The sequence below is a fragment of the Cariama cristata genome, unplaced genomic scaffold (genome assembly GCF_000690535.1).
Source record: "Cariama cristata isolate BGI_N322 unplaced genomic scaffold, ASM69053v1 scaffold6942, whole genome shotgun sequence".
Lineage (NCBI taxonomy): Eukaryota > Metazoa > Chordata > Aves > Cariamiformes > Cariamidae > Cariama > Cariama cristata.
The window spans coordinates 40,943-64,176 of NW_009605413.1; the positions used below are offsets into that span (position 1 = coordinate 40,943).

General features: G+C 37.2%; 1 protein-coding gene across 1 annotated transcript in view; it reads left to right on the forward strand.

Annotated features, from left to right (window-relative positions):
* PDS5A (PDS5, regulator of cohesion maintenance, homolog A (S. cerevisiae)) overlaps window positions 1–23,234 on the forward strand; it is a 49,370-nt gene that overhangs the window by 22,933 nt on the left and 3,203 nt on the right. The window contains exons 14-28 of the mRNA XM_009695935.1: window positions 81–220; window positions 1,742–1,857; window positions 2,636–2,741; window positions 4,175–4,335; window positions 7,003–7,126; window positions 8,294–8,452; window positions 8,699–8,767; window positions 9,446–9,582; window positions 10,318–10,441; window positions 10,714–10,918; window positions 11,429–11,543; window positions 14,674–14,806; window positions 15,428–15,547; window positions 16,686–16,748; window positions 22,100–22,245. Coding sequence (XP_009694237.1) covers window positions 81–220; window positions 1,742–1,857; window positions 2,636–2,741; window positions 4,175–4,335; window positions 7,003–7,126; window positions 8,294–8,452; window positions 8,699–8,767; window positions 9,446–9,582; window positions 10,318–10,441; window positions 10,714–10,918; window positions 11,429–11,543; window positions 14,674–14,806; window positions 15,428–15,547; window positions 16,686–16,748; window positions 22,100–22,245 — 1,918 coding nt within the window. The remainder of the gene's footprint in view (window positions 1–80; window positions 221–1,741; window positions 1,858–2,635; window positions 2,742–4,174; window positions 4,336–7,002; window positions 7,127–8,293; window positions 8,453–8,698; window positions 8,768–9,445; window positions 9,583–10,317; window positions 10,442–10,713; window positions 10,919–11,428; window positions 11,544–14,673; window positions 14,807–15,427; window positions 15,548–16,685; window positions 16,749–22,099; window positions 22,246–23,234) is intronic.

The window sequence follows — 23,234 nt, forward strand, 5'->3', positions numbered from 1 at the left end:
CCTGGAAATTATATTTCTGTGAATCTTGGCATGCTGAAGTGGCAAATTTATCTTATGTTAAATTGTGTTTAATCATACAGAAAACCTTCCAGATCCTGGAAAAGCACAAGATTTTGTGAAGAAATTCAATCAGGTTCTGGGTGACGATGAGAAACTTCGATCCCAGCTTGAACTGTTAATTAGCCCTACATGTTCTTGTAAACAGGCAGATGTCTGTGTGGTAAGGAAATGGAAAAGCAAACTTGTATACCTTAAATATTTGTGCTTAAAACAGTTATTCAGAGTTAATGGTCTTTTTTGGTACCTTAACATGATTTTTACGTATTTCCGATTTTCACAAAATACCTTTTTGGTTAGCCTGTAGAGATTATGGAAGATATAATTTATGATCATAATCTTGCTTCCTAAGAAAACATTAGCTTTGTTCCTTCCTGGGATTATGAGCACCAAGCGTAAAGTCTAAAAGACTAAGTTAATTTTTTAAAATATTTTAATTCAAATGTCTCTTTTATGGTAAGGTTCCTAAACTGTGTTCTGACACTGATGAAAACTACTTCTGAGTACCAGCAAGCCAAATATTATACCATCTGCTGCATAGTATTCATTTATTTTTCTTCCTAGAATGTTACTTTGAGATCAACCTCTCTTTCTGTCTCTTCCCCCCTGCCCCCCCTTGATGAAAATAACACACCTTAATATTAAACTGGACTTCTGCGGAGATTTACAGGTTGTGCAATTCACAGATTGTGTCAACAATCACGGATTTATTTTTTTTTTCCATTATGGTTCCAAGATAAAGTAAGCAATTTCATTGACAGAAATCACAATAGAGAGCGTCAACAGGCGTAGGCTTCTTGGGTTTTGTCTAATGGCTCTGAAATTGCCAGGGGAGGGAACAGAATCACCTCCAGAATTATGCCCTGACCACTTGATGTAGAGACTGTGTCTCCTTCTAAACTAGTAAATTTTGCACTTTGGGAGTGCAGTGATGCAATTTCAAGAGGAAGGTTTCTTCCCTTTTCCTGAAGATAATTTAGCATAACAGTTAGAACAGTTTCCTAGCTTGTAGGGTCTGTAGCATCCAACCCTTTAGGAGAAGGAAGATCAAAAAGTCATTTCTTCAAGAGATTTTTAGACTTCGGTTCAAAACAAAAAATACCTTCTTATCCACGTTCTGGGTTTGCAGCTGAATTTAAAATTATTTACATTTGGGGCATGCAGAGCGGAAAAACAGATTTTTGGATCCAAAACGTTCATAGGCAGGTACGTAGGGTCTGAACATCTGTTGTAGCCAAAGTAGTGTGCTTCTGCATATCTGCAGTAATGTAGCTTTTAGTGCAATTTTTTCATTGTTACTTATGAAATCTCACACATACAATAGGGTTACTTACAGATTTATGGATTACTCTTGTCAACATGGATATTTAAATTCCGTCTACATTGCACTTAATTCTCCCTTGATTCTGTTTTGAATCTGGCCTGTAATTCCTTAAGAAACTCTGAAGAACTCTCACTAGAAACCTAAATGCATCTTACGTTTAAATAGTTTGGTAAAGTATGTCTGCTTTCAGTATAATGTGATAAAAATTTGGAGATAACAACAGCCCCCCTTAAAATACATTTCACTGCTTATATAGACAATCTCTGTGGTTAAAAGAAGTGTCTATATTTAGCTTACTCAACATGCTTAAGAAGTAAATAAAATGAGTATAATTCTTGTTTGTATCTAACATTCTTGTAGCGAGAGATAGCCCGGAAACTTGCAAACCCTAAGCAGCCAACAAATCCTTTTCTGGAAATGGTCAAATTTCTCTTGGAAAGAATTGCCCCTGTACATATTGACTCAGAAGCCATTAGGTAAGTCTGAAAGATCATACTAACTCATGAATGATTATAAAGATTATTTAAATGAGGAGGGAAAAAAAAGGGGGGGATTTTCTTGGGATTTAGATTAGTCTCTCCTAGCAGTAAATATGCTTTTTTAAAAAAAAAAACATTCTATATAGATGTCTTAATTTCCAGCAGTCTAGAATGCCCTTTTTTTAAAAAAAAAAAACTTCTTTACAGTGCTGTCTGCAAATGACTGTAAAAATACAGTAGTTGTTCCCAGTGAAACTGTTTGTGGAGCTTAAGGTGAAAATGATGATCGTAATTTTCACATAGTTAACTGCAACACAGTCTTCTATATAGCAGTTGAATTAATTAGCTTTTGTGGGATTGTGTAAGAGAATGTTTGGATTTCTTTTGAGACTTGTCTGGCAACCTAGTTAAGTTCTGAAACTAATGCAACTATGTGTTGATCTGAATGCTGCCAACATGGTGGGGGTTTTTTGTTTTGTTTTTTTTTGCTTGTTTTTGGTTTGTTTTTTTTTTTTTAAATAATTAATTTTGCAGAAAGCAAAGTCAGAAGGAAAAGGAATAATGAAATAACTTGATTTAAAAAACAAACAAAAAAACCCCACCAAAACCACAAACCAAAACTGAAACCAACCACCACACCTCCTCTCCCCCAATGGACTATTGCATTCCCTTTATTTATTGTCAAAAACAAGTAATCTTGCTGATATCTCCAGCCTTTAACGTTGTACATTGTCACATTCATTTGCTTTTTTTCTTTTTGTATCTCTTGTTTCAGTGCACTAGTAAAACTAATGAATAAATCCATAGAGGGGACAGCTGATGATGAAGAGGAGGGTGTAAGTCCTGATACTGCCATTCGTGCAGGACTTGAACTTCTCAAGGTAATCTACATTAATGCAGTTATCGTTTGTAATGGAAGCAGCAAAAGTGGTATGACTAATGAACTAATATTAGCATGGATTTGATAGTTATTATTTAGATAATTACTTTTTTTAATACATGAAAGTGTTTGGTTATTAAGACTCACTTGAGAAAAGAAAAATGAAAGAGATGGTTTTTTGGAAGAAGTATGTTTTGAAAAGGGTCCCAAGAGTTGAAATACGCACATTAAAGCAGAAATTCGTTTCTGCTTAGGGAAGACATATAGAAGAAGGTGCAGAGGTAAAGTGAGAGGAAGAGAAATGGGGAAATTAAACAATAAACTCAAGAGCCAAGTTATGTAGAGGAAAAAAAAGAGGATGGGAGAACTTGTATTCTCAGTGGTGATGGAAATGGCTGGGGGAGAAAGAAGGGTTTGAAATATCTGGAAAACATCTGTGGTGGATTTGGCAGCTCACTAATGAGACTTTATTTTCAATATGTTACAAAGGGCAGTATAAAATATAGGAGGGAACGGAGGGGAAGGTTACTCAATGAAAGTGAGAATTTTCAGAAGTGTGAATGCGCGAGATGGAGACCATGGAGACATATCACACCAAATTTGGTAATGGCAGCCATGGTAGAAATAATTACACAGAAGTATGCAAGGAAGTAAAGTCTGTTTGCTAATGTAGCTCAGAAAATAAATCTGCCAAGGTTGAAGAATTTGTTGCTGTGGTGTGAATATCTTTGAGAATTTTATTTCACATATTGATACTCACGCAAGTAGGCAACTCTGTTCAAAGAAAAATCCAAAGAATACACAAAATACATGCAACTTTTCATTGTTCTCCCTACCTTATGTTACCTGAACTTTACTATACTTAATATAGCTTTGCTTTGAGATAACCTTTTTTTTTCCTCTCTTGTCCTGCCTTGAATCTCTGCATGCTTAGTTTCTTGTTTGATGTTTCTCCTGTTTATCAGAATCTGGTATGTTTCATTAGCTTTAGATTAAAAGGACAGTAATCTATGTTTTGTTTGTAGATATCTTAACCTTCTTGATTTCTTTTCTGCTCAGGGACTATAAATTCTGGAGAAATTAAGATTTCAGTTAAATTAAGTTGGAAGAAAGCATTCTTAACTAGAGTGGGATATAAGCAAATACTCTTGAATAAGTGTTCATTTTAATAAATATGTTTACATATTCAAATAATGTAGTATCACATGAAACGTTTGGAGGAGGGGAGGACCTGAAGAATGTAGCATAGATGAATTTATTTGAAAATGCCTGTATCCGCTTCTCCAAAATGCAGTTATTGAATGTTATAACCTCATATGAGCATGTAATAGCTATTTATGTTGATGGTAATGCTCATAAAGAGCCATAATTTTGTTTTTCTGATGATTCATTTACCATGAATAAATATACCTTTGTCTTAATGTGTACCTACAGGTTCTGTCCTTTACACATCCTACCTCGTTCCACTCTGCAGAGACCTATGAGTCTCTGCTGCAGTGCCTCAGGATGGAAGATGATAAGGTAGCTGAGGCAGCCATACAGATTTTCAGAAACACGGGTCACAAAATAGAAACAGACTTGCCACAGATAAGATCGTGAGTGTATTTCTTTACGTGCTGCTTTTCATACTTGGAATTCTGCCTCTTGATAGTCTATTCAATATGTTGCCCCTTAAAATTACTTCATAGTCGTGTAAATAAGAACAGCTTCTCTTCCATCATTTTGTATTCCTTCAGTACCTTTCTGTCTCTTCATTTTTAAATTCTGCGTTCTTGCAATTTTTGTGTATTTATTGAAGGTGGTACTTAAAAATCTTCTTATAATAGACACATTAAAACCAGCACATAGCATGTTTCCCAGGTTACAAAATAAGCAACAACAAAAATATGGTGAAGATATAATTCCTTGGCATCGTTTCTACTCATATCTGTCCTTCACACAGTTTTTCTATCTTTGTAAGGAACGAAAATATAATCTCTGATGGTTAACAGCTCTGTTTGTTATGAAACAAGTTGGGAAACAAGATCCAAAAGCAGGCATGAATTTCTAACAAAGAATAATTGGCTGTCTGTAAGTCGTCATTATGCAATTCAGGCTTTAACTGCTGATTAAAGCAACATAATCTACTACGTATTCAGAGACTGTTTAGAACCTTGTGGGTAACATCTAAAACCTTAAAATTAGCCTGTTACAATCTGGATTAGTTAGTTACTAAAGCACAGGTTTCAAGTTCTCATATATTGAAATAGCATCTTGGATATTACCATGCTAAAATGCATACTAATGTACACCTTAAGTTCTTAGTGAATTGTAACCTCAGTGATTCATATGGATTGGGCAAAAGGAAAATGTTACAAGCTCACATATGAGGCACCTTTTAAGACCTTCGTAGGGGTGAAGAGAAGGAAAAGCACAGCAGTCCCCATTGTCAGTATGGTTCCCAGTATAGTCCCAATTGTCTATAGTTCCCTACTAGAGTTTAGTCAAGACTGCATTGCTGGGGTATATCATCTCAGTTAAAGGAGCTGGTATTGCTGACATTTCTTTTAACTTCATGCCTTAGCCAAGTATTGCTGAAATATGGTCTGGGCAGTCTGAGATAACTTAAAAATATAACTGCCAAAATGGAGATCTAGCCCTTGGCAGGTTTGCAAGCAAGTCAGGTTAACATTCTGAAAGCCAAAACCAGGTCAGTGTTTACACTGATGCAAAGAAAAAGAAGTGTGGGGACAAGTAGATGTTCTAGATTTCGTATATTCAGAAATCTTTATCATAAATGAAAAATTTGATGTAATCAGCAAGATAGTTTATTTTAAGTGAGCTGGGTTTTTTTAATTGCTTGTGTGAGCAGGCTGCTTGCTGCCCTTTGAAGTATGGTTCATCAGCAGTAGCCCAAGTTCTTCCTCATATGGAAAATTAATAGGTTTGTGCACCAGTTCATCAACAGGGACTGCCGTATGACTCTAGAGTCTGATGGAAGCATTGTCTATGCTCAAAAGAGAGCCTATGGACCATCTGTAAACTTTAAGATGTAAACATGTAGAGATGCATCTAAAAGTGTCAGGTTTCACCTTTTGCAGCTCTAGGTCAGTTGGAGTCTGATAAGGTATGGTTTGTAAGTGATGCACTGACACTTGGCAGAGGCCCTTTAATGTCCATATACTTCCACTATGAAAACTGTGGGTTAGGCATTGAAGCTTCTTTTAACTGTAGGTTTTACTGAATTCTTTACTATTTTGGTTCTTAGGTAATCCAACTTGTGGAGGCGTAGCAGGTTTGAGAAGAGACTTCTCGTACTTTAGGATACTGTTACCGTTTTTCTAGGCGTGTTTTGTTTCTTTTTGGATTTTGTGTGGGTTTTGAGGAAAATGTTTGAGACTTCATTCTTTCAACCCTGTGAGCTCTTCTTCCACCTCTTGTTGCTGATTTTGATTACGTAGAATGCATCAGCGAAGGCTGGGTGCTAAAGAATCCACGTACTGAGTGCTGTATTGTTACTGAGCCTTTCAAGAAAGCAAGGAAATTTTTTTAGATCTTTCTGTGTCAGAGACTTTCTAGGCAATTTTGTTTCCTTATGTCAGTTGCTGCATGAGTTGTATGATAAACCTCGCGAGTTAGTGTCACAGACAATGATCTCTCAGGACAGACTTGTCTTCCAGCACTCTCAGGAGTGGAAGTGAACAGTCTGACCAACCTTGACGTGGTCTCTGGAGCGGCTTCTGTCCTGCTCTTTCCTTTGGTGAACTCTGATCAGCAGATAGATTTTGGGGATTCAGATGCAAAAGCTCAGAACAAAACAGTTGTTCACTTGAGTATACATGGCGATCAAAGACTGAAGTTAAAGCAGTAAAGGCTTATAGAATTATGTTTAATGGTTACTCCTAGCTTTTATAAGTTTTCTTCAGCCCTGTCACTTCCAAGCTTGGATAACAAGTCCAGGAGTTTACCCTAGTTGAACCTGTCAGGTTCCCCCACCTTATATTTGGCTTCCTAAACAGCGTTATTTTGATCGTTATTTTCTTCCATGTTTGATTTTTCCCTGTGGACTTTTTTCTGCTTGAGTGTGTACAGTCAAATGTTCAACAAGTATTACTAAATACAATTCCATCCTGCTTTTCACTTTATGATTATGATCTTTCCTGAACAGACTTCAAAGGAATGTTTGATTTATAGGACAATGAGGATAGATTTGTATAGGTGAAGAGCTTTATTTTTTGTAGATTGCAAATTGCATTTTGAAGTATTTTGTTTAATGTTCACAGAACACTAATTCCAATTTTGCATCAGAAAGCAAAAAGGGGCACTCCTCATCAGGCAAAACAAGCTGTTCACTGTATACATGCCATATTTTCAAATAAAGAAGTGCAGCTTGCACAGATCTTTGAGGTATGTCTTGGTTTTTTGTTTTTAAGATTTGTTTCTGTTGTTCTTATTGATACTAGTAATTTAATTCATAGTATTAACAGATAATTTATGAGGTCAGGAAGCCTACAGGTGCATGGTAGTCAAGATAAGTCATTAATTTTACAATAGCAAATTATTGATGTTTGTGTGTTACAGTCACGATTTTGTAATATTCTGGTGTCTGATAGATGAGGTACTCCTTTTTATCTACATGGGAAAAGTTAGGGGAAAATAAGCTAAATATGCTGGATTGATCCACACTAAATCCCATGAGGACACATTTAGCAAATAGTAAATGAAAGATAACATCCTCTCCTTTCAAACTGTTAAATTACCATGCTTTAAGGTCTTTGCACATACAGCACTTTCTCACTGAGGAAGTTAGTGCAGAGTAACTACTTGACTATAAGCTTAGACATTAGCTTACTGCTCACTTACTGCTCGCTTAGACAAGTTGTAAAGCAAAAAGTCACCTTATACAGAGCAGAGAGGTTATTACTTTTCACTGTAATCTCTTAAATAATAACATTATTAATCTGCATGTGTAAAATATCTTAGGTTCTTAATCTTGGCTGTCTTTGAACCTATGCATAATTCAGAAGTGTGAAAAGCTTTGAATTAAGCTTAGAGAGTTTGATCTTTGCTTAGACTTCTGTGAGAGTGCATGTTCCCTCCCTAAGACCAGAATATGATGTGAGGGTGCGGGGTGATAACAGCAGCACTGAGTTATCCTGGTGACTGTGACCTGGAAGGGAAACACTGATCACTAATAGAAATTAGTGGTGATTTCCAAGGCTTTTTTTACCTGCTATTATTTTCTGCCATCTGCAGTTATGATTCATATTTTCACAACTCCTAAACAGAATTGAGTCAGAGTTTTACTCGTGTCTCCCAGGTCTGAATATGTTTCATCGTTAAAACAGGAAGAGAATATAAAACTTATTTTGCCCTTATCTCCTGTGAGATTTTTGGTTACTCTGTTTGCATTCTTTCTCCATTTTGATTTGCTACCTTCATTAATTCTTATGAAAAAACTGTGAAACTCATCAGCAATCCAGCAGTAAAATAAATTATTTTTAGGCACACTAGCTTACTTATCTATAGTTGAATTTTGAATTTTTTTTATTTATTTTTTTCTCCCTTCCTCAGCCTCTTAGTAGAAGTTTGAATGCTGATGTACCAGAACAACTTATAACTCCATTAGTCTCATTGGGTCATATTTCTATGTTGGCTCCAGACCAGTTTGCTTCTCCAATGAAATCTGTTGTTGCAAATTTCATTGTGAAAGATCTCCTAATGAATGACAGGGTAAGATTTTCCTTTTTTGCTAAGTCCTTAATATTCTGTTTGCCTGTTACTAACTCTGTGGGGCATAGAGCTTTTTAGTTAAATGAGTCAATAAAGGAATGTTCTATAAATGGCTAGTACAGTGATAATTGCATTATAAAAGATCTTTGTGTGAAAGAAAGCTTAGTCCATGACTTACTTCCATTTTTACTTCTGCATTTTCCGTATGGGTTAAACCGGTTCTTAAACTTATATGAATGTCTGTAGTCAACAGGTGAGAAAAATGGAAAATTGTGGTCTCCAGATGAAGAAGTTTCTCCAGAAGTACTAGCAAAGGTGAATGATCTGCTGTCAGTAATAACGTGTATATTCAAGATTAAGAATTTACTGTCTTCCAAGTTGTGCAATGGAGAATATTACAATAAATCCCTTTGAGTACTTTTGTATTAGTCTCCTTAGAATACGCAATGTTCTGGAGTTTTTGTGGATTATACACACAGTTATAGAACTAGTAGAAACTATGCATTTTTGTGTCTTCACTTATTGACGTTAATTATGCTGAACGTTGAGAAAATTAAGAGATTCAGAAGTTTTAGTTTTCCTTACAAGAAAAGTAATTTGATTTTACTGACTGTAAACAGATTTGAAATAAATTGAGACCTTGATGAATTTTATTTGTTCATCTTTATAGGCTATTTACTGTGAATCTAATTATGGCCATTTCTAGAAATGTTTATCTAGTTGCTCTTATTTTTAATCATGTAGCAAGTATCCTGCATCCTCTAGATGCACTTGTGAGAAGACACTGAACCATAGTTGAAATGTCCTGATGTCACAAAGACTGCTACTTCCTTCTTCACTCTGTAAATATTTACTGCTTCATTCTGTTCCTTTAAAAATGTATCAGCTCTAATAAATAGGAGTCTTTGGAAATTTCAATTTGACAGCAGTAGGTTTTACTGCCTTATCAACTTTAGGAAGTAAGTTCATTGTTGATTTGTCCATATTTGATAGGTGCAAGCAATTAAACTTTTGGTACGCTGGCTATTGGGTATGAAAAACAACCAGTCAAAATCCGCAAATTCCACACTCCGGTTATTATCAGCCATGCTCGTCAGTGAAGGAGACTTGACAGAACAGAAACGAATCAGGTCAGATTTTGTTCCTTTCAGTCTTCCATCAATTTTTTTGTAGAATTTCAAAGAATATTTATTCTTTTGGAGCTTTTTTAGAGTTTTAAGGTAAGCGCAATGTTGGCTAATGGGAGGATAAAAAACAGATCTGATTGGAGTTTTAATACTAGGAGTGGAATGGCCGTGTAAAAATATGCTTGATACTCCCTCTTTCTTGTAATTTACTAATAATCTAACTCAGAACCCTGTCAATACCTTGACAGTAAAAGACATTATAGAGAGTAAAAGACCTGCAGCAGTATCTTTGAAAACAATTGAGTGATGAGATTTAACACACTTAGGAGTTGGGTGATCTTGGGTGGACCTTCTTCATTCCAGTAGTGAGGTAACTTTGCACCTCATCTTCATTCTGAGTATGAAGGAAAGAAAGAGAAAATCTGTGGCAAAAGTGTTGCTTTCATTTAGGCAGTGATATGAAGACAAGAAACTTAACTTTTCTCATTTCACTGTTTTAGTGGAATTAAGTTTTTTGTGGGGAAAACAGAGCACCTTATTTTCACACATTTGGTTGGGTTAATTTAGCTTGATCTGAAGCTGTAGAACTGTGATATGATCTGACAGAGAAAAACAGTTGCTCGTTGATTTTGTAACGAGAATAAATTGTGACATAAAAGTAATTTAAGGATAGTTGTGGTGAGTTGTGATTTGGGTTTTTTTGTTTATTTGTTTGTTTTCTCTCTTGTGTTTATATAGTAAATCGGATATGTCTCGACTGCGATTAGCTGCTGGTAGTGCAATAATGAAGCTTGCACAGGAACCCTGTTACCATGAGATAATTACCCCAGAACAGTTCCAGCTCTGTGCACTTGTCATTAATGTAAGTAACTGCATTTGAATTGAAGTGACTCTTAATTAATTGAGTTCAGAGTCCTTACATCTGAGCTCTTGTTGCTGCTACACTGAGTATTTTCTATTCCTCACTGCAGCTTTCCAAAGAGCTCTTGAAATTTCAAATATTTATTGTGCTGCACCTGTTGATATTTTTAAAATGTCTCTTCATAATTCCACCTTGAATGCTTTGTTGTTGTTTATTTGTTTTTAAAGACCAAGATTTTTATGGTTGCACTCTTATGTTTTGTGTTGCTGTAGGATGAGTGCTACCAAGTGAGGCAGATATTTGCCCAGAAACTGCATAAGGCACTTGTGAAATTACTGCTCCCTTTGGAATATATGGCAATCTTTGCTTTGTGTGCCAAAGACCCTGTGAAGGAGAGAAGAGCACATGCCAGACAGTGCTTGCTCAAAAACATCAGTATACGAAGAGAATATATTAAGCAGAATCCTATGGCTAATGGTTAGTATTTCAGTAAAATTGTTAAGAATACAATAGTCAAATACTAAACTGGAACGAATAATTGTTAAAACTTAGGCAAATTGCCTTTGTAAAGAAACACTAGATAAGTTCAGTTTGTTTCCTCATCTTTATATTAGACACATTCAAATCTAAATTTACTTGGTTTAGCATAAACCATAAAATACTTCTCCGTACATGGCTGAGGGTTATACATGTAAAATACAATGCCATTATTGTGGTAGCTGTTTTGCTCAAAAAATAAAATTTTTGTTTTCTGCTATTTTAAGCTTTATGACCTTCTTTGTGAAGTAAGACTAAGTAGTTTCGTAGTAGTAAAACCCATTCATTTATTTTTAACGATTCATTAAAAGTAAAATTTGTAGGAAGAAAATGTTGGTTGAAATTTTACATTCCATATTTGAAAAAGTAATACCTTGAAAAAGTGTTTCTTGTGGGGTGTGTGTGTGTAATATAGAACTTGGGGGTTTGTGGTTTTTTTTGTTACTGTAGAAAAATTGCTGTCCTTACTGCCTGAATATGTGGTACCATACATGATTCACTTACTGGCACATGATCCAGATTTCACAAAACCTCAGGATGTTGATCAGCTTCGTGATGTCAAAGAGTAAGTGTCAAATGATTCTAGAATTGTTATGTTGAGAATTTTTCTGTGCTTGGAAAAAACTGATTGGGAAGAGGAACTCTTTGTTTTATCAACAGGATTTTGCAAAATAGTAATCTTGGAAATGTGTAACGCTTTAACCAAGGGATGAAGGCGTCAACAACTGCTTAGCAGTCTATTCTGAAAGCCCAAATGGTAGCCTGTGGGTCACACCACAGTATACCAAATTAGTGAGTTGTCTAGGCTTCTTTTGAAGTGAAGTAATGATTTTAGATTCTTGTATTTGTACCTAGGAATATCTGTAGAATTTCCCCACACACGTAAGAGATGCTAAGTAATGTCAGTTCAAATATTTTGGAACTTATAAAATACAGATCTTTTCCAAGACTTGAAAACATAATGCCACTGATGCTGGGTCAGAGTCCTGCTTCACTGGAAACTGTTTTGGTTTTTTGGTTTGTTTTTGTTTTGTTTTGTTTTTTCCTATGAAGACCTACTAGAATTCATGCTAAGTTTGCTGCTGACTTATCATTTGCACAGTACGTCTGCAGTGCAGGCTTAGTGCTTCTTAATGTATTCAGCACAGATTATTGTACACAAGCCTGTCATACAGAAGCTTGTTCTGTACTGTTTCCAGTTTGAGACCTTCTTGTATGCCTCAAATAATCTTTCATACCTTAACTATAACTTTTGTATTCCTCTGTGTCTTGTAATGAATTTTAAAAAATAGTTGAATTTCAGCACTTTGCAAAAATTGTTAAAGCGTGTCTCACGTCATTCCCCACACCCACCCCCCCTTTGGTTTTAGTGTGGGTTTTTTTCCTTGTGTTTGTTTTTGGTGGAACTGTGAGCTATGTTGTTTTGGTATTACAAAGGCATGTTTAACCACATACTACAATACACATCATCAGAAAAGCAGTTCATTCTTGGCACAGATAGGCTGGTTCACATCTAACTTCTTTTTGCACCTTCACCTGTGAGAGTCCAAGTCTGATTCTTTCTGTAAAAAAAAAACTTAATTTGTTCTGATTTATGAGTTACTTGACTCACACCTGATCAGAACCTGAAGTCAGTGAAGATTTCTTACCTAATCAACAAGTCTACATTTTGTCCCAGGACTCCCTGTTCCTGGCAACATCTGAAAGCATCCTCCAGTGTACTTTATCCAAAATGCATGACACAAGTTCTGATTTGCAGTTGTTAATACTTTCTCTGAGAAGTGCTTTCTAGTGCACAGGGCTTTTTTGGATGCCCCTTGTATAGCTTTCCTTTGTTGTCAAATCTCCTCCCTCATGTTTGTCACAGGCTGGCTGAGCTAGCCAGAGAGCACTGATCCAGAGAAATACTCTGTACAGGAATTTTGGCAGGAATACTTCTCTGAAGAGTCTCCTGAGATAAATGCAAAACATTTTTCTCATAGAATGTAATACAGTGTTTCTTTCAAGAGTTCTGAGAGTCACAGTGTTCACTTTAAAGTGTTAACATACATGCTTGCAAACTTGGAAAAGCAGACTGGCCGTGTTTGCGATGTGTTTTGTAGTTGTCTCTCTAGTTCGTCTTGGTTTTACATGGCCTAAATACAGTCACGTAAATAAATGCTTAACAAGTTCCTTAACCATGACCTGTGATACTTACTGTTATGAAGTTTTTTAAGCTTGTCCTACAGAGGTATTTTTGGATTTGGGTTGGTTTTTTTATCTTGATACAGTGTCATCATCATCTTAATTCATATTCCAAAAATACTGAAATGGATATGGGGAATGAACTTACTTTATGTGACTGTATTCCTCTAGGTGCATATTTTTTCTACATGAAATCCCACTGTTGTTCTGGAAAGGTCTTGTTCAGTGTTGATAATGATTTGTTCAATTTGTTGCCTTAGTGAGGAAATCAAGGCTATTGAAATTGACACGTGTTAACTGGAATTAGCAGAGTAAAATTTGTTCTCAGTAGTAATCTTTGGACAACATAGAGTTTTGGAGAAGCTGGGCCAGTGTGGTATGTTATCATCGATCCTGTATTCATCCCATTTAAATTCTCGAGAATAGTGAATAGATGGATGTAAAGGTATTTAACAGATTTATTTACTATTTATTTAACTATTTAAGTGTTTTGATGGAGCACAACCCTCTTCTGCTTTGAGTTTTTGAGAGAAATATTCCTTCATCTCTTGCGTTACAATCTTTAATTTGTATCGGTTAAGAAGATTGGGGCTTTTGTGGACAGGGAATTCCAATGTTCAGTCATCTTGTTTTTCCAGTTTTTTATTAGCCTCTTTATACAAGGTAATCTCTCTTCCAGAGCTTCAGAATTAAATTAGCTACTGGTAAAGTCTGCATTTCTCAGACCCACCCATATGTCTTTCCCAACTAAGTATTGTTTAACCTATTATGACTGTTGTTGACCCTCTAGCCACGTGCAGCTATGAAGCTTGATAGCAAATGATAGCGTGGACAGACCAGTTGTGCTTTATATCATAACTGAAAAATTCTTAAAACAAACTTCTTATCAAAACATAATGGGTTCTTCCTATAAATAAACTAGATTTAAAGAAAGAAAACTGGGAAAGCTAATTTCTTTATATCTCGCTGTAAGGATATCTTTTCGTCCAATAGGGAGCATTAGCAAGAAACTGACCTGCTCAGTTTTCGATCTCCCCTCCTATTTGAATTCCGGTATTAAACCACGTAGTGTGGGTAACTGTCTAGCACAGTATGATTTGTTTAAGCCTGTTTTAAGTGTGGTTGTGATATATTGTTGATAAGAGCATAGACATAGCCCAAAGTAGTGATTACAGCATTTCGTCTAGATGATGGTAGCACCAGAATTCTTGCTTCTATTCATACTTGGAAGAGAAAACAGTTGATTGGTTGGACAGTGTTTCCAGATATAATAAGCAGCACACTAATTTGGCAGATTTATTCTGAAGAGTACAATTAAGACTGTGTGTATTAAAGGTCTAGACTCTATTTACACCTTTGGATGATGCTATCTGTTTATGGTATCTTCAAATTGATTGTGGTTTCTTAAGAAAAAGCTAGTACAGCTGTCAAAAATTTTAAAGACATTGCTATATGTGGGAGCTGCAGTGTAAGAGCTGGAATGTAATTGCTTGTGGCTTTATGGCTTTTAGGTGCCTGTGGTTCATGCTTGAAGTTTTAATGACAAAGAATGAGAACAATAGCCATGCCTTCATGAAAAAAATGGCAGAAAACATCAAGCTTACCCGAGATGCTCAGTCTCCTGATGAGCCAAAGGCCAATGAAGTAAGAAATGCAATTCAGATAAGTGTTGGGTAATGGGCTGAGGGTTTCACAAGCAGTTGATGAACAGGATTTGCAGGAAATCTGAAGGCACTAGCTCAGACATTTTTATGATCTTTTAGAGACAGCGTTAATTGCGAGCATTGTCTGTACGTTGCCAATCTCATTCTTTCAGAACCTTGCTGACCTTACCTGGCACACAATACCTAATGAAGTTAATAAACAAAATATGTTAAATATTCCTGTTACTGCCTTCCTGCCTTATTTTAACTCCTACTACCTAGTTTCCAGACATAAGTATCTTCTTTTGGGGAAGAAAATACTGTATTATACGGCTACTATTAATTTCTAGCAGAGATGAGAAACCATTGATTGAGCGAGAGCTTCTATTGTACAACATAGGCATATAAAGTATTACTAGTTTTTATTAAATAGTGTCATATGAAAAATGGGAACTTCTGTATGTGTTTGAAGAGCCAACAGTACATTTACTGATGTAATTACAAAATATGTCCTTCGGTGGTTATTTTAACACATAGAGTAAACTTTTTAAAGAACTACATTCTCTGTACACTGTAAAAACAGTAAGTAATTCATAAAGCATGTTTTTCTTTTTTTCTTCAGAAACTTTATACAGTATGTGATGTAGCGCTATGTGTAATCAACAGCAAAAGTGCTTTGTGCAATGCAGATTCACCGAAGGACCCTGTATTGCCAACCAAATTTTTTACACAACCTGAAAAGGTAAATGTGTTAATTTACTTTCCAGAATAACAAGGGGAAATACTTTGATTTTTATAATTGAGAGCTGGTTATCTCTATACCATAATGAGTGGGAAAATGCATATATTTTATCCTCAGCAATTAAATTTTTTAATGTCAGTGGTATGCTATGCTATTATGAACGTGTGCCAGAAATGTTCATAACCAGGTGAGAGCTAATTAGAATAAATACTGATATGTTAGCACATATTGCTAGATCACTTCATTAAAGTGTTTTACCAGTTCGTCTGAATATATGAGAATATATGTATATTCTGACTCTGTCTCTGAACTAGAATACAAAGCAGAGAAAAAAGGGAACATTTTTTATGTTACCTGTGGTATGTTTATATCTGTCAGTAGCTGTTTGGCTGTTTTGCTTGGGGTACAAGTTGGTCCTCTTATTGCCTAGTAATAGTCTTGGTGAGTACAGCTCTACTGTCAGCAATAGCAATACTGTTCTTTAAGAGGTATACTTCTAAAAAGTATAAGTGGAACCAAAGTAGTTCTCTGGACCAGACCTGATGTTTTGGTTGTACTGAAGAACACACTTCTCATTTTTCAGTGTTTTAGACTGTTAATTAACAGCCTTTCCAAAGTCCATTTAAGCAAAATTTAGTTTGCTTATTTAATTGTGCAATGGCAGATGCCATGGTAGCAGGAAGTTGGTGTCTGTGAGAGCTACCTGCATTCAGATTTAGTGTTTTGGTCTGTGTAAACTGTACTCAGAGTGACAAAGGTAACAACCTTCAACTTGTTTAGAGAAAATGACACCTTTTTTCCCTGCCTTTGGACTTCCCGTTAAAAAGATGCAACTCAAAAAATAGGGCAGTTTTGCTTCATTTCAAATGATTCATGTCATTGAAGAAGAAAAAATGTTAATCTCAACTTCAGATATGGCATACTGACATTCAGTAATGCTTGCTACTAATCTCCAAAATACTAGTTTGACCGATGTTTATTAGATTGATTCATTTGTCAGCAGGTTGCATGGTGTGAAATATCTGTAGCACTTGATAGTAGCATCTAATTTGAGAAGTCAATTGTGTGTATATATAAGAAAACAACAGCAAGATTGAGAGATCAAACACAAACTGATTCTTATTTTATTTTTATACAGGATTTCTGCAATGACAGGAATTACATTTCAGAAGAGACAAGGGTGATTCTTTTGACAGGAAAGGTACTATATTTTGACAAGTTACAATTTTTATATTAATTGTGGGGTTTTTGTGCGTGTGTGTGGTGTTTTTTTTTTTTTACATGTCCTGGACTGCTGTAGTTTAAAAATGGTGTTAAGAATTTGTGTATAATAATTTGTGATTCTTTTATTTGATGGCATAATTAACGGTTTTAACATACTACCTGGTGTGAGTAAACAACACCAAGATGGTTACCTGTGCACCGAGGCATAGGTTCTTGATTAACTACAGTTTTTCACAAAACTACAGGTTTTTCCATTATTCAAATAAGCGTGGCATAAAGTTATGATGCAGATGCTGAATTGTGACATCACTAGCATTGGAGGTCTTAAATTTTCAATCTTAATATTTTTAATATAGCTATTAATGCTGTTAAATTCAACTGCAAATTTCTACACCCTTTTGAACATCTGATTTTTTCAGTCATAATTTGGTGAATACCTTCACAGGGGAGAGAAAATACCAAGTCTTTTGGGGGCTGGGGGAGGCACACAACCAAAAAAAAAAAAATCGTAAAAGACAGAACCTATTTTTATACCTTTTACCATCAGCTGTCCTTTCTTGGGATTCTGAAATTCTTTCCTATGTTCTACTTAAATTATGTTGGAGTGCTTTTTAGTCTAGCTCAAAAATTAGCAGTTTGTTTTTTTTTTCTTGAGCTTAGTGAAAGAATGCTGACTGACCTGTAAAATATAAAAATCCTGAGAACAGTATAAATCATGGTTTTACTATGAATTTCATGTGCATTTATTACTTTTCATGGTCTATGTTCCATGAACTGTTAACTGCATAAGTTTCTAAAGTCTTCAGAGCAGAACTTTGTCGTAATTGTTCATTGTAAGAGCAGAGACAAATGATCACTCTGTAAATAGCCATGTCATTTAAAATTGCTTCTTCTCACATTCATTTTTCATTTATACAAAAAGTTACCGCTATCAGAGAAGCTCATGTGGGCAAAGTTTGCTTAGTCGGCAGACTCCTGCCTCTCCTTGCTTCACAGCCGGCCTGTGACACCAGCCTGGGAGCTACTCAGTGAGCTTGGTTGGAGTTACGTTAGGAAGGGAGGAGGCAGGTGGAAGGCCACTGCCTTTAGCAACAGCCAGTACCAGACTGGTGCTTTAAATATCCTCAGAAGAAGGTATCTGTCTACTGCTGTCATTGTTTCACCTTTGGCAGCATTCAAATATAATGAAGCATCTGAAGCAAGTTCAGTTGGCTGTGTAAACTTACTAAATTTCTCTTTTGACAGGGCATTCAGCAATGTAGACTAAAGCTATGTCTTAACTAAAAAAAAGTCTTGCTGGTGTAACACAGGCTTCTCTCCTGCATTCTGTTAAAACAGTTAGATTTGTTGGGGGAGGGATGTCCCCATACCAAGTTAATATTATTTAGTTAATTTTCAGTGTTCTGGGAAAACAAGCATTTATTCCATGCTCTAACAGAATACACAAACACGCGCTTCTCTTTCTGCCTGCTTCCGTTTCAGAAAACAGATGTGTAAGGATACGCCACTGACTCAGACCAATGGTCCTTTTTGGCCTGGTATGGTTTTTCCAGAGGGACCAATACGACATGATTAGGGAGAGTGTGCCTGTCTAGCCACTTTTTGCAGTATATTCCCCTCCTTACTCCCCCAGCATTCATAATGTTTATAATGGGATGCTGGACTCTGCATCTGTGCCTGTTGGTTTTGGTAACTGCTTATGGACTTGTTCCCAGATTTATCTGCTCTGGTTTTGAACCTCCCGATGCTCTGCCTTCACAAACTTTTATGGCAGTTGGTGCCAGAAATTTGCAACCTGCTTGTTGTGCAGGAGCACTTTCTTTTCTCTGTCAAAGATTTTTCTCTCTCCTGTTAGCTGTGCCAAATGCTTCCTACTTTTTATAAAATAGTAAATTGAGCAAATAAAATATTGTAAGAATAATATGTTTAACTAAATGTTGTGCAGTATTAACACTAGGATGAGGCAGCTACTGAACATGTGCTCAGTAACAGGCTTTTTCTACAGAGATCATGGCTTTTTTTGCTAGCTAAATGTTTTCCAGCATCTATGGTATCTCTCTCCTACCTGCTCCTTCATAACTTCCACACATGGGAATTGTTTTTTTTCTTGTGGGAATGTCTTACTAAATTAACTCGGTCTCTGAGGAAATGTAAAATTACGTGAAGAATGTGGCATGCCATTTATGAAGACTTCCTTGACTCCTCTCCAGAGACAAAATAAAAAGCTTCCTGCTGCCTACTCAGCCTGACCAAATCAGTCAGCAGACACCAGCCATAGCAAGATCTAAAATGCCATCACTGTATTGGAGAATCCCAGGATAGATAGATGGTGTTAAATATTTTTATGCTAGCTTTCGGTATAGTAAAAGTGTACACATTTCCTACTGTTGTAGTGAACCTAATTCTGCATTACATTTTGGAAAGCCTTTCCCAGAGGTGCTTTGCTTTGCAAATATAGGATATTAGACTCATAGAATATCTCAAGTTGGAAGTGACTCAAGGATCATCAAGTCCAACTACCTGCTTCTCACAGGACTACCTAAACCATATAACTAAGAGTGTTGGCCAGACAGTCCTTGAACTCTGACAGGCTTGTTGCCATGACCACTTCCCTGGGAAGCCTGTTCCAGTGGGTGACCACCCTCTCAGTGGAGAACCTTTCCCTAATGTCCAATCTGAACTTCCCCTGATGCAGCTTCGTTCCATCTCCTTGTTTCCTATCGCTGGTCACCTCCCCCTCCGTTGCCCCTCTTGAGGATGTTGTAGACTGCAGTGAGGTCACCCCTCAGCCTTCTCTTCTCCAAGCTGAACAAACCAAGTGACCTCAGCCACTCCTTGTAAGTCTTGCCCTTGAGGCCTTTCACCATCTTGGTCGCCCTCCTCTGGACACACTCTTAACAGTTTGATGTCCTCCTTGTGCTGAGGCACCCAAAACTGCTCGCAGCCCTCAAGTTGGGACCGCACCAGTGCAGTGGAGAGTGGGACAATCACCTCCCTCAGCCAACTGGCTATGCTGTGCTTGATGCACCCTGGAACACAGTTGGCCTTCTTGGCTGCCAGGGCACACTGTTGACTCATGCTCAACTTGCCATCGATGAGAACCCCCAGGTCCCTCTCCGCAGGGCTGCTCTCCAGCTTCCCTAGTTTGTATTATAACCAGGATTACCCCGTCCCAGGTGGAGAATCCAACACTTGCTCTTGTTAAATTTCATACAGTTGGTGATTGTCCAGCGCTCTAGTCTATCCAGATCGCTCTGTAAGACCTCTCTGCCCTCAAGGAAGTCCACAGCTCCTCCTAGTTTAGTATTGTCGGCAAAGTTACTTAATGTACGTTCAACTCCTGCATCTAGGTCATTTATAAAAACATTAAAGAGCACTGGCCCTAAAATTGAGCCCTGGGGAACCCCACTGGTGACTCGCCACCAGCCTGATGTAACGCCATTTACTATAACCCCTCGAGCCCGACCAGTCAGCTCACCTAACATATTATGGACTTGTCTAGCTGTGTGCTGGACAGTTTATCCAGGATACTGCCAGAGATAGTATCAAAAGCTTTGCTAAAATCCAAACCCACCACATCTACTGGCTTCCCTTGGTCAACTAGATGGGTGACCTTGTCATAGAAGGAAACTAAGTTTGTTAAACAGGACTTTCCCGTCCTGAACCTGTGCTGGCTATGACCAATGACTGCGTTGTCTCTCAAGTGTTTTTTCAGTAACTCCCAGAATAACCTTCTCCATAATTTTACCAGGCACTGAAGTGAGACTGACAGGCCTGTAACTGCCAGGGTCTTCCTTCTTCCCCTTCTTGAAAATTGAGACAACACTTGCCAGCTTCCAGTTGACTGGGACCTCTTTGGACTCCCAAGACCACTGAAAAATAAGGGAGAGGGTTCCTGCAATGATATCGGCCAGCTCTTTCAATATCCTGGGATGAATCCCATTGGGCCCCACAGATTTATGCGCATCCAGCTGGAACAGCAAGTCTCAAACAGGTTCAGGGTTGTCTGGGAATTTATCATCTCCCCAGTCATGGTCTTCCAACACAGAGCTCCAGGGGTCTCGGGACCCATCATCGGTGTTGAAGACAGAGGCGGCGAAGGCATTAAACGTCTCTGCTTTGTCACTTCCTATTTGTGAGGTAACAAACCTCATCAAGCAATGGCCCAGTGTTATCTCTTATCCTCCTTTTGCAATTAATATATTTTAAAAAGCCCTTTTTGTGTCCTTCACAGTGCTGGCCAGCTTGAACTCTAATCGAGCTTTGGCCGCAGGAATATTCTCCCTACAGTGGCGAACAGCATCTCGGTAGTCCTCCCATGTCACCTGTCCTTGCTTCCAAAGTCCGTACGCTTTCCTTTTCCATGTAAGTTCTGGAAGAAGATCCCTGCTTAGCCAAGCTGGCCTTCTGCCCCACTTGCTTGACTCGCACCACTTTGGAATTGCCTGTTCCAGCACTTTCAAGAGATGGCTCTTAAAAAGTGACCAACATTCATGGACCCCAGTACCTTCAAAAGCAGGTTCCCAAGGGACCTTACTACCTCCCTCCTTGAGCAGCCTGAAGTCTGCTCTCCCCATGTCCAGGGTCGAAGTTTTTGCTGGCAGTTTTTCTCCCGTTGCCAATGATTTGAAACTCAACTACTTTGTGGTCACTGTGGCCAAGACAGCTGCCAATCAGCACTTTGTCCACAAGTCCCTCTCTGTTTACAAACAACAAATGTAGGAGGGCACCTTTCCTAGTTGGCTCCCTTGGTACCTGCACCAAGAAGTTATTGTCAACGTGCTTCAGAAATTTCCCGAACCTGTTTGTCTCCGCTGTATGATATTCCCTGTTGATGTCTGGGAAGTTAAAATCACCCATAAGGACAAGGGAAGTTGGTCTAGATACCCCTTAATTCCTTGTAGAATAATTCAACTGTGTTGTCGTCCTGGCTGGGTGTTCAATAGAAGACTCCCACAACAACATCCGCTTTATTTGCTTTCCCCTTCATCCTTACTCAGAGGCTGTCAGCCATGTTCAGACTGAAAGAATATTGCCCCATCCTTTTAGTCCTCTAATATTACCTAATATTCTGGCTTTCATTGAGACTTCTCCAGCTTCAATCGCTTCAAAGCATGAGAGAGAGCAAGGCAATTGATGAAGTGCTGTTAAATTATAAAAGTAGGATAGACAGTGGTCTTTAAGTAAAGGTGAGGTCTGTAGCTTCAAACTAATGGCATTGTGATTGAGACTGTTAATCCAGAAAAAGTATTTTAAAATACTCAAGAAAATACTTTTAAATATGTGTCTGAAGTTCTGATTTTTTAAGATTCCAACATTTTCTTCTAGCCAAAACCAACTGGTGTATTAGGTACAGTAAACAAACCATTATCTGCAACTGGAAGGAGACCGTATATTAGAACTACAGGATCAGAGACTGGAAGCAATATCAGTGTAAACTCTGAGCTGAGCTCTTCTGCAGGGAACAGATCAAGGTACAGGAGTTTGAAATGTCTTTTATCAGCTCTTTACTTCATGTTCTCCAGTGTGTTTGCATGTTTTACGACAGGAGGTGATTTGTGTGTGTGCCTATGTGTTTGAAGAATGTCTGTATTTTGACCAGTTTTTAAAAATATAATAGTTCTCTATAGGTAAAATCTCCATCTTTGCTTTTTGTTTTGTTTTGGTTTGGTTTTTTTGTAGACAAAAATTCAGTACCATGTTTAGGTGCGGCCTGCCTGTGATTACATGTAGTACAACAGAAGGGACTCTATAGTCTCTGAAATTTTGGTGCTTAATATTAATAATATTTTTACATGAGAAAATATATTAATTGAAGAGACCAGCCATAATTAATACTAAAAAGATTTTGCAGCTCACACATTTTTTGATGTATAAATTAGAATTAATCTTGATTGGTAACAAGAAACATTTTTGATGTAGATGAAATATTCTGACCTATTTAAGAACAATTAAAAAGAACTTGCTGAAGAGGACCAGGATCTCAGTGGAAAGATGCAACATATGATTGTAATATTTGGTCTTTCTTCTAGTAAGTGTTATTTATATGTGGATCCAGAGTATTCAAATTTGTCATAAATCTGGAAGAAACAGTTTACACTTTCGAATTTTAAGATTGTTTATTTTGGAATTGATTAACTGGCTAAGGTGAAGGGCTAAAGAATGTAGAGAAAGTCAGCTGTAGTTGCTACATTTTGTAAGGCCAAAGGGGAAGTATAACTCAGTTCAGAATTTGTTCTGTAAGTGTGCATGATATATGCTGTAATAATCTTGATTATTTTTTAACTATTTTGTTTTTGAAATCTTGTATGTTAGTGTAAATTAACTTGAAGTTTGAACACTGCTGGTCTTTATTTTTCTTCACTACCTTTGCCAGTATTGGCTTTTTCTACCTGTAAAAAGAACATGGCATTGTTTAGAGCATTGGTCTTAAGTTTGCAAAAAGAATTATATGGCATTGGGT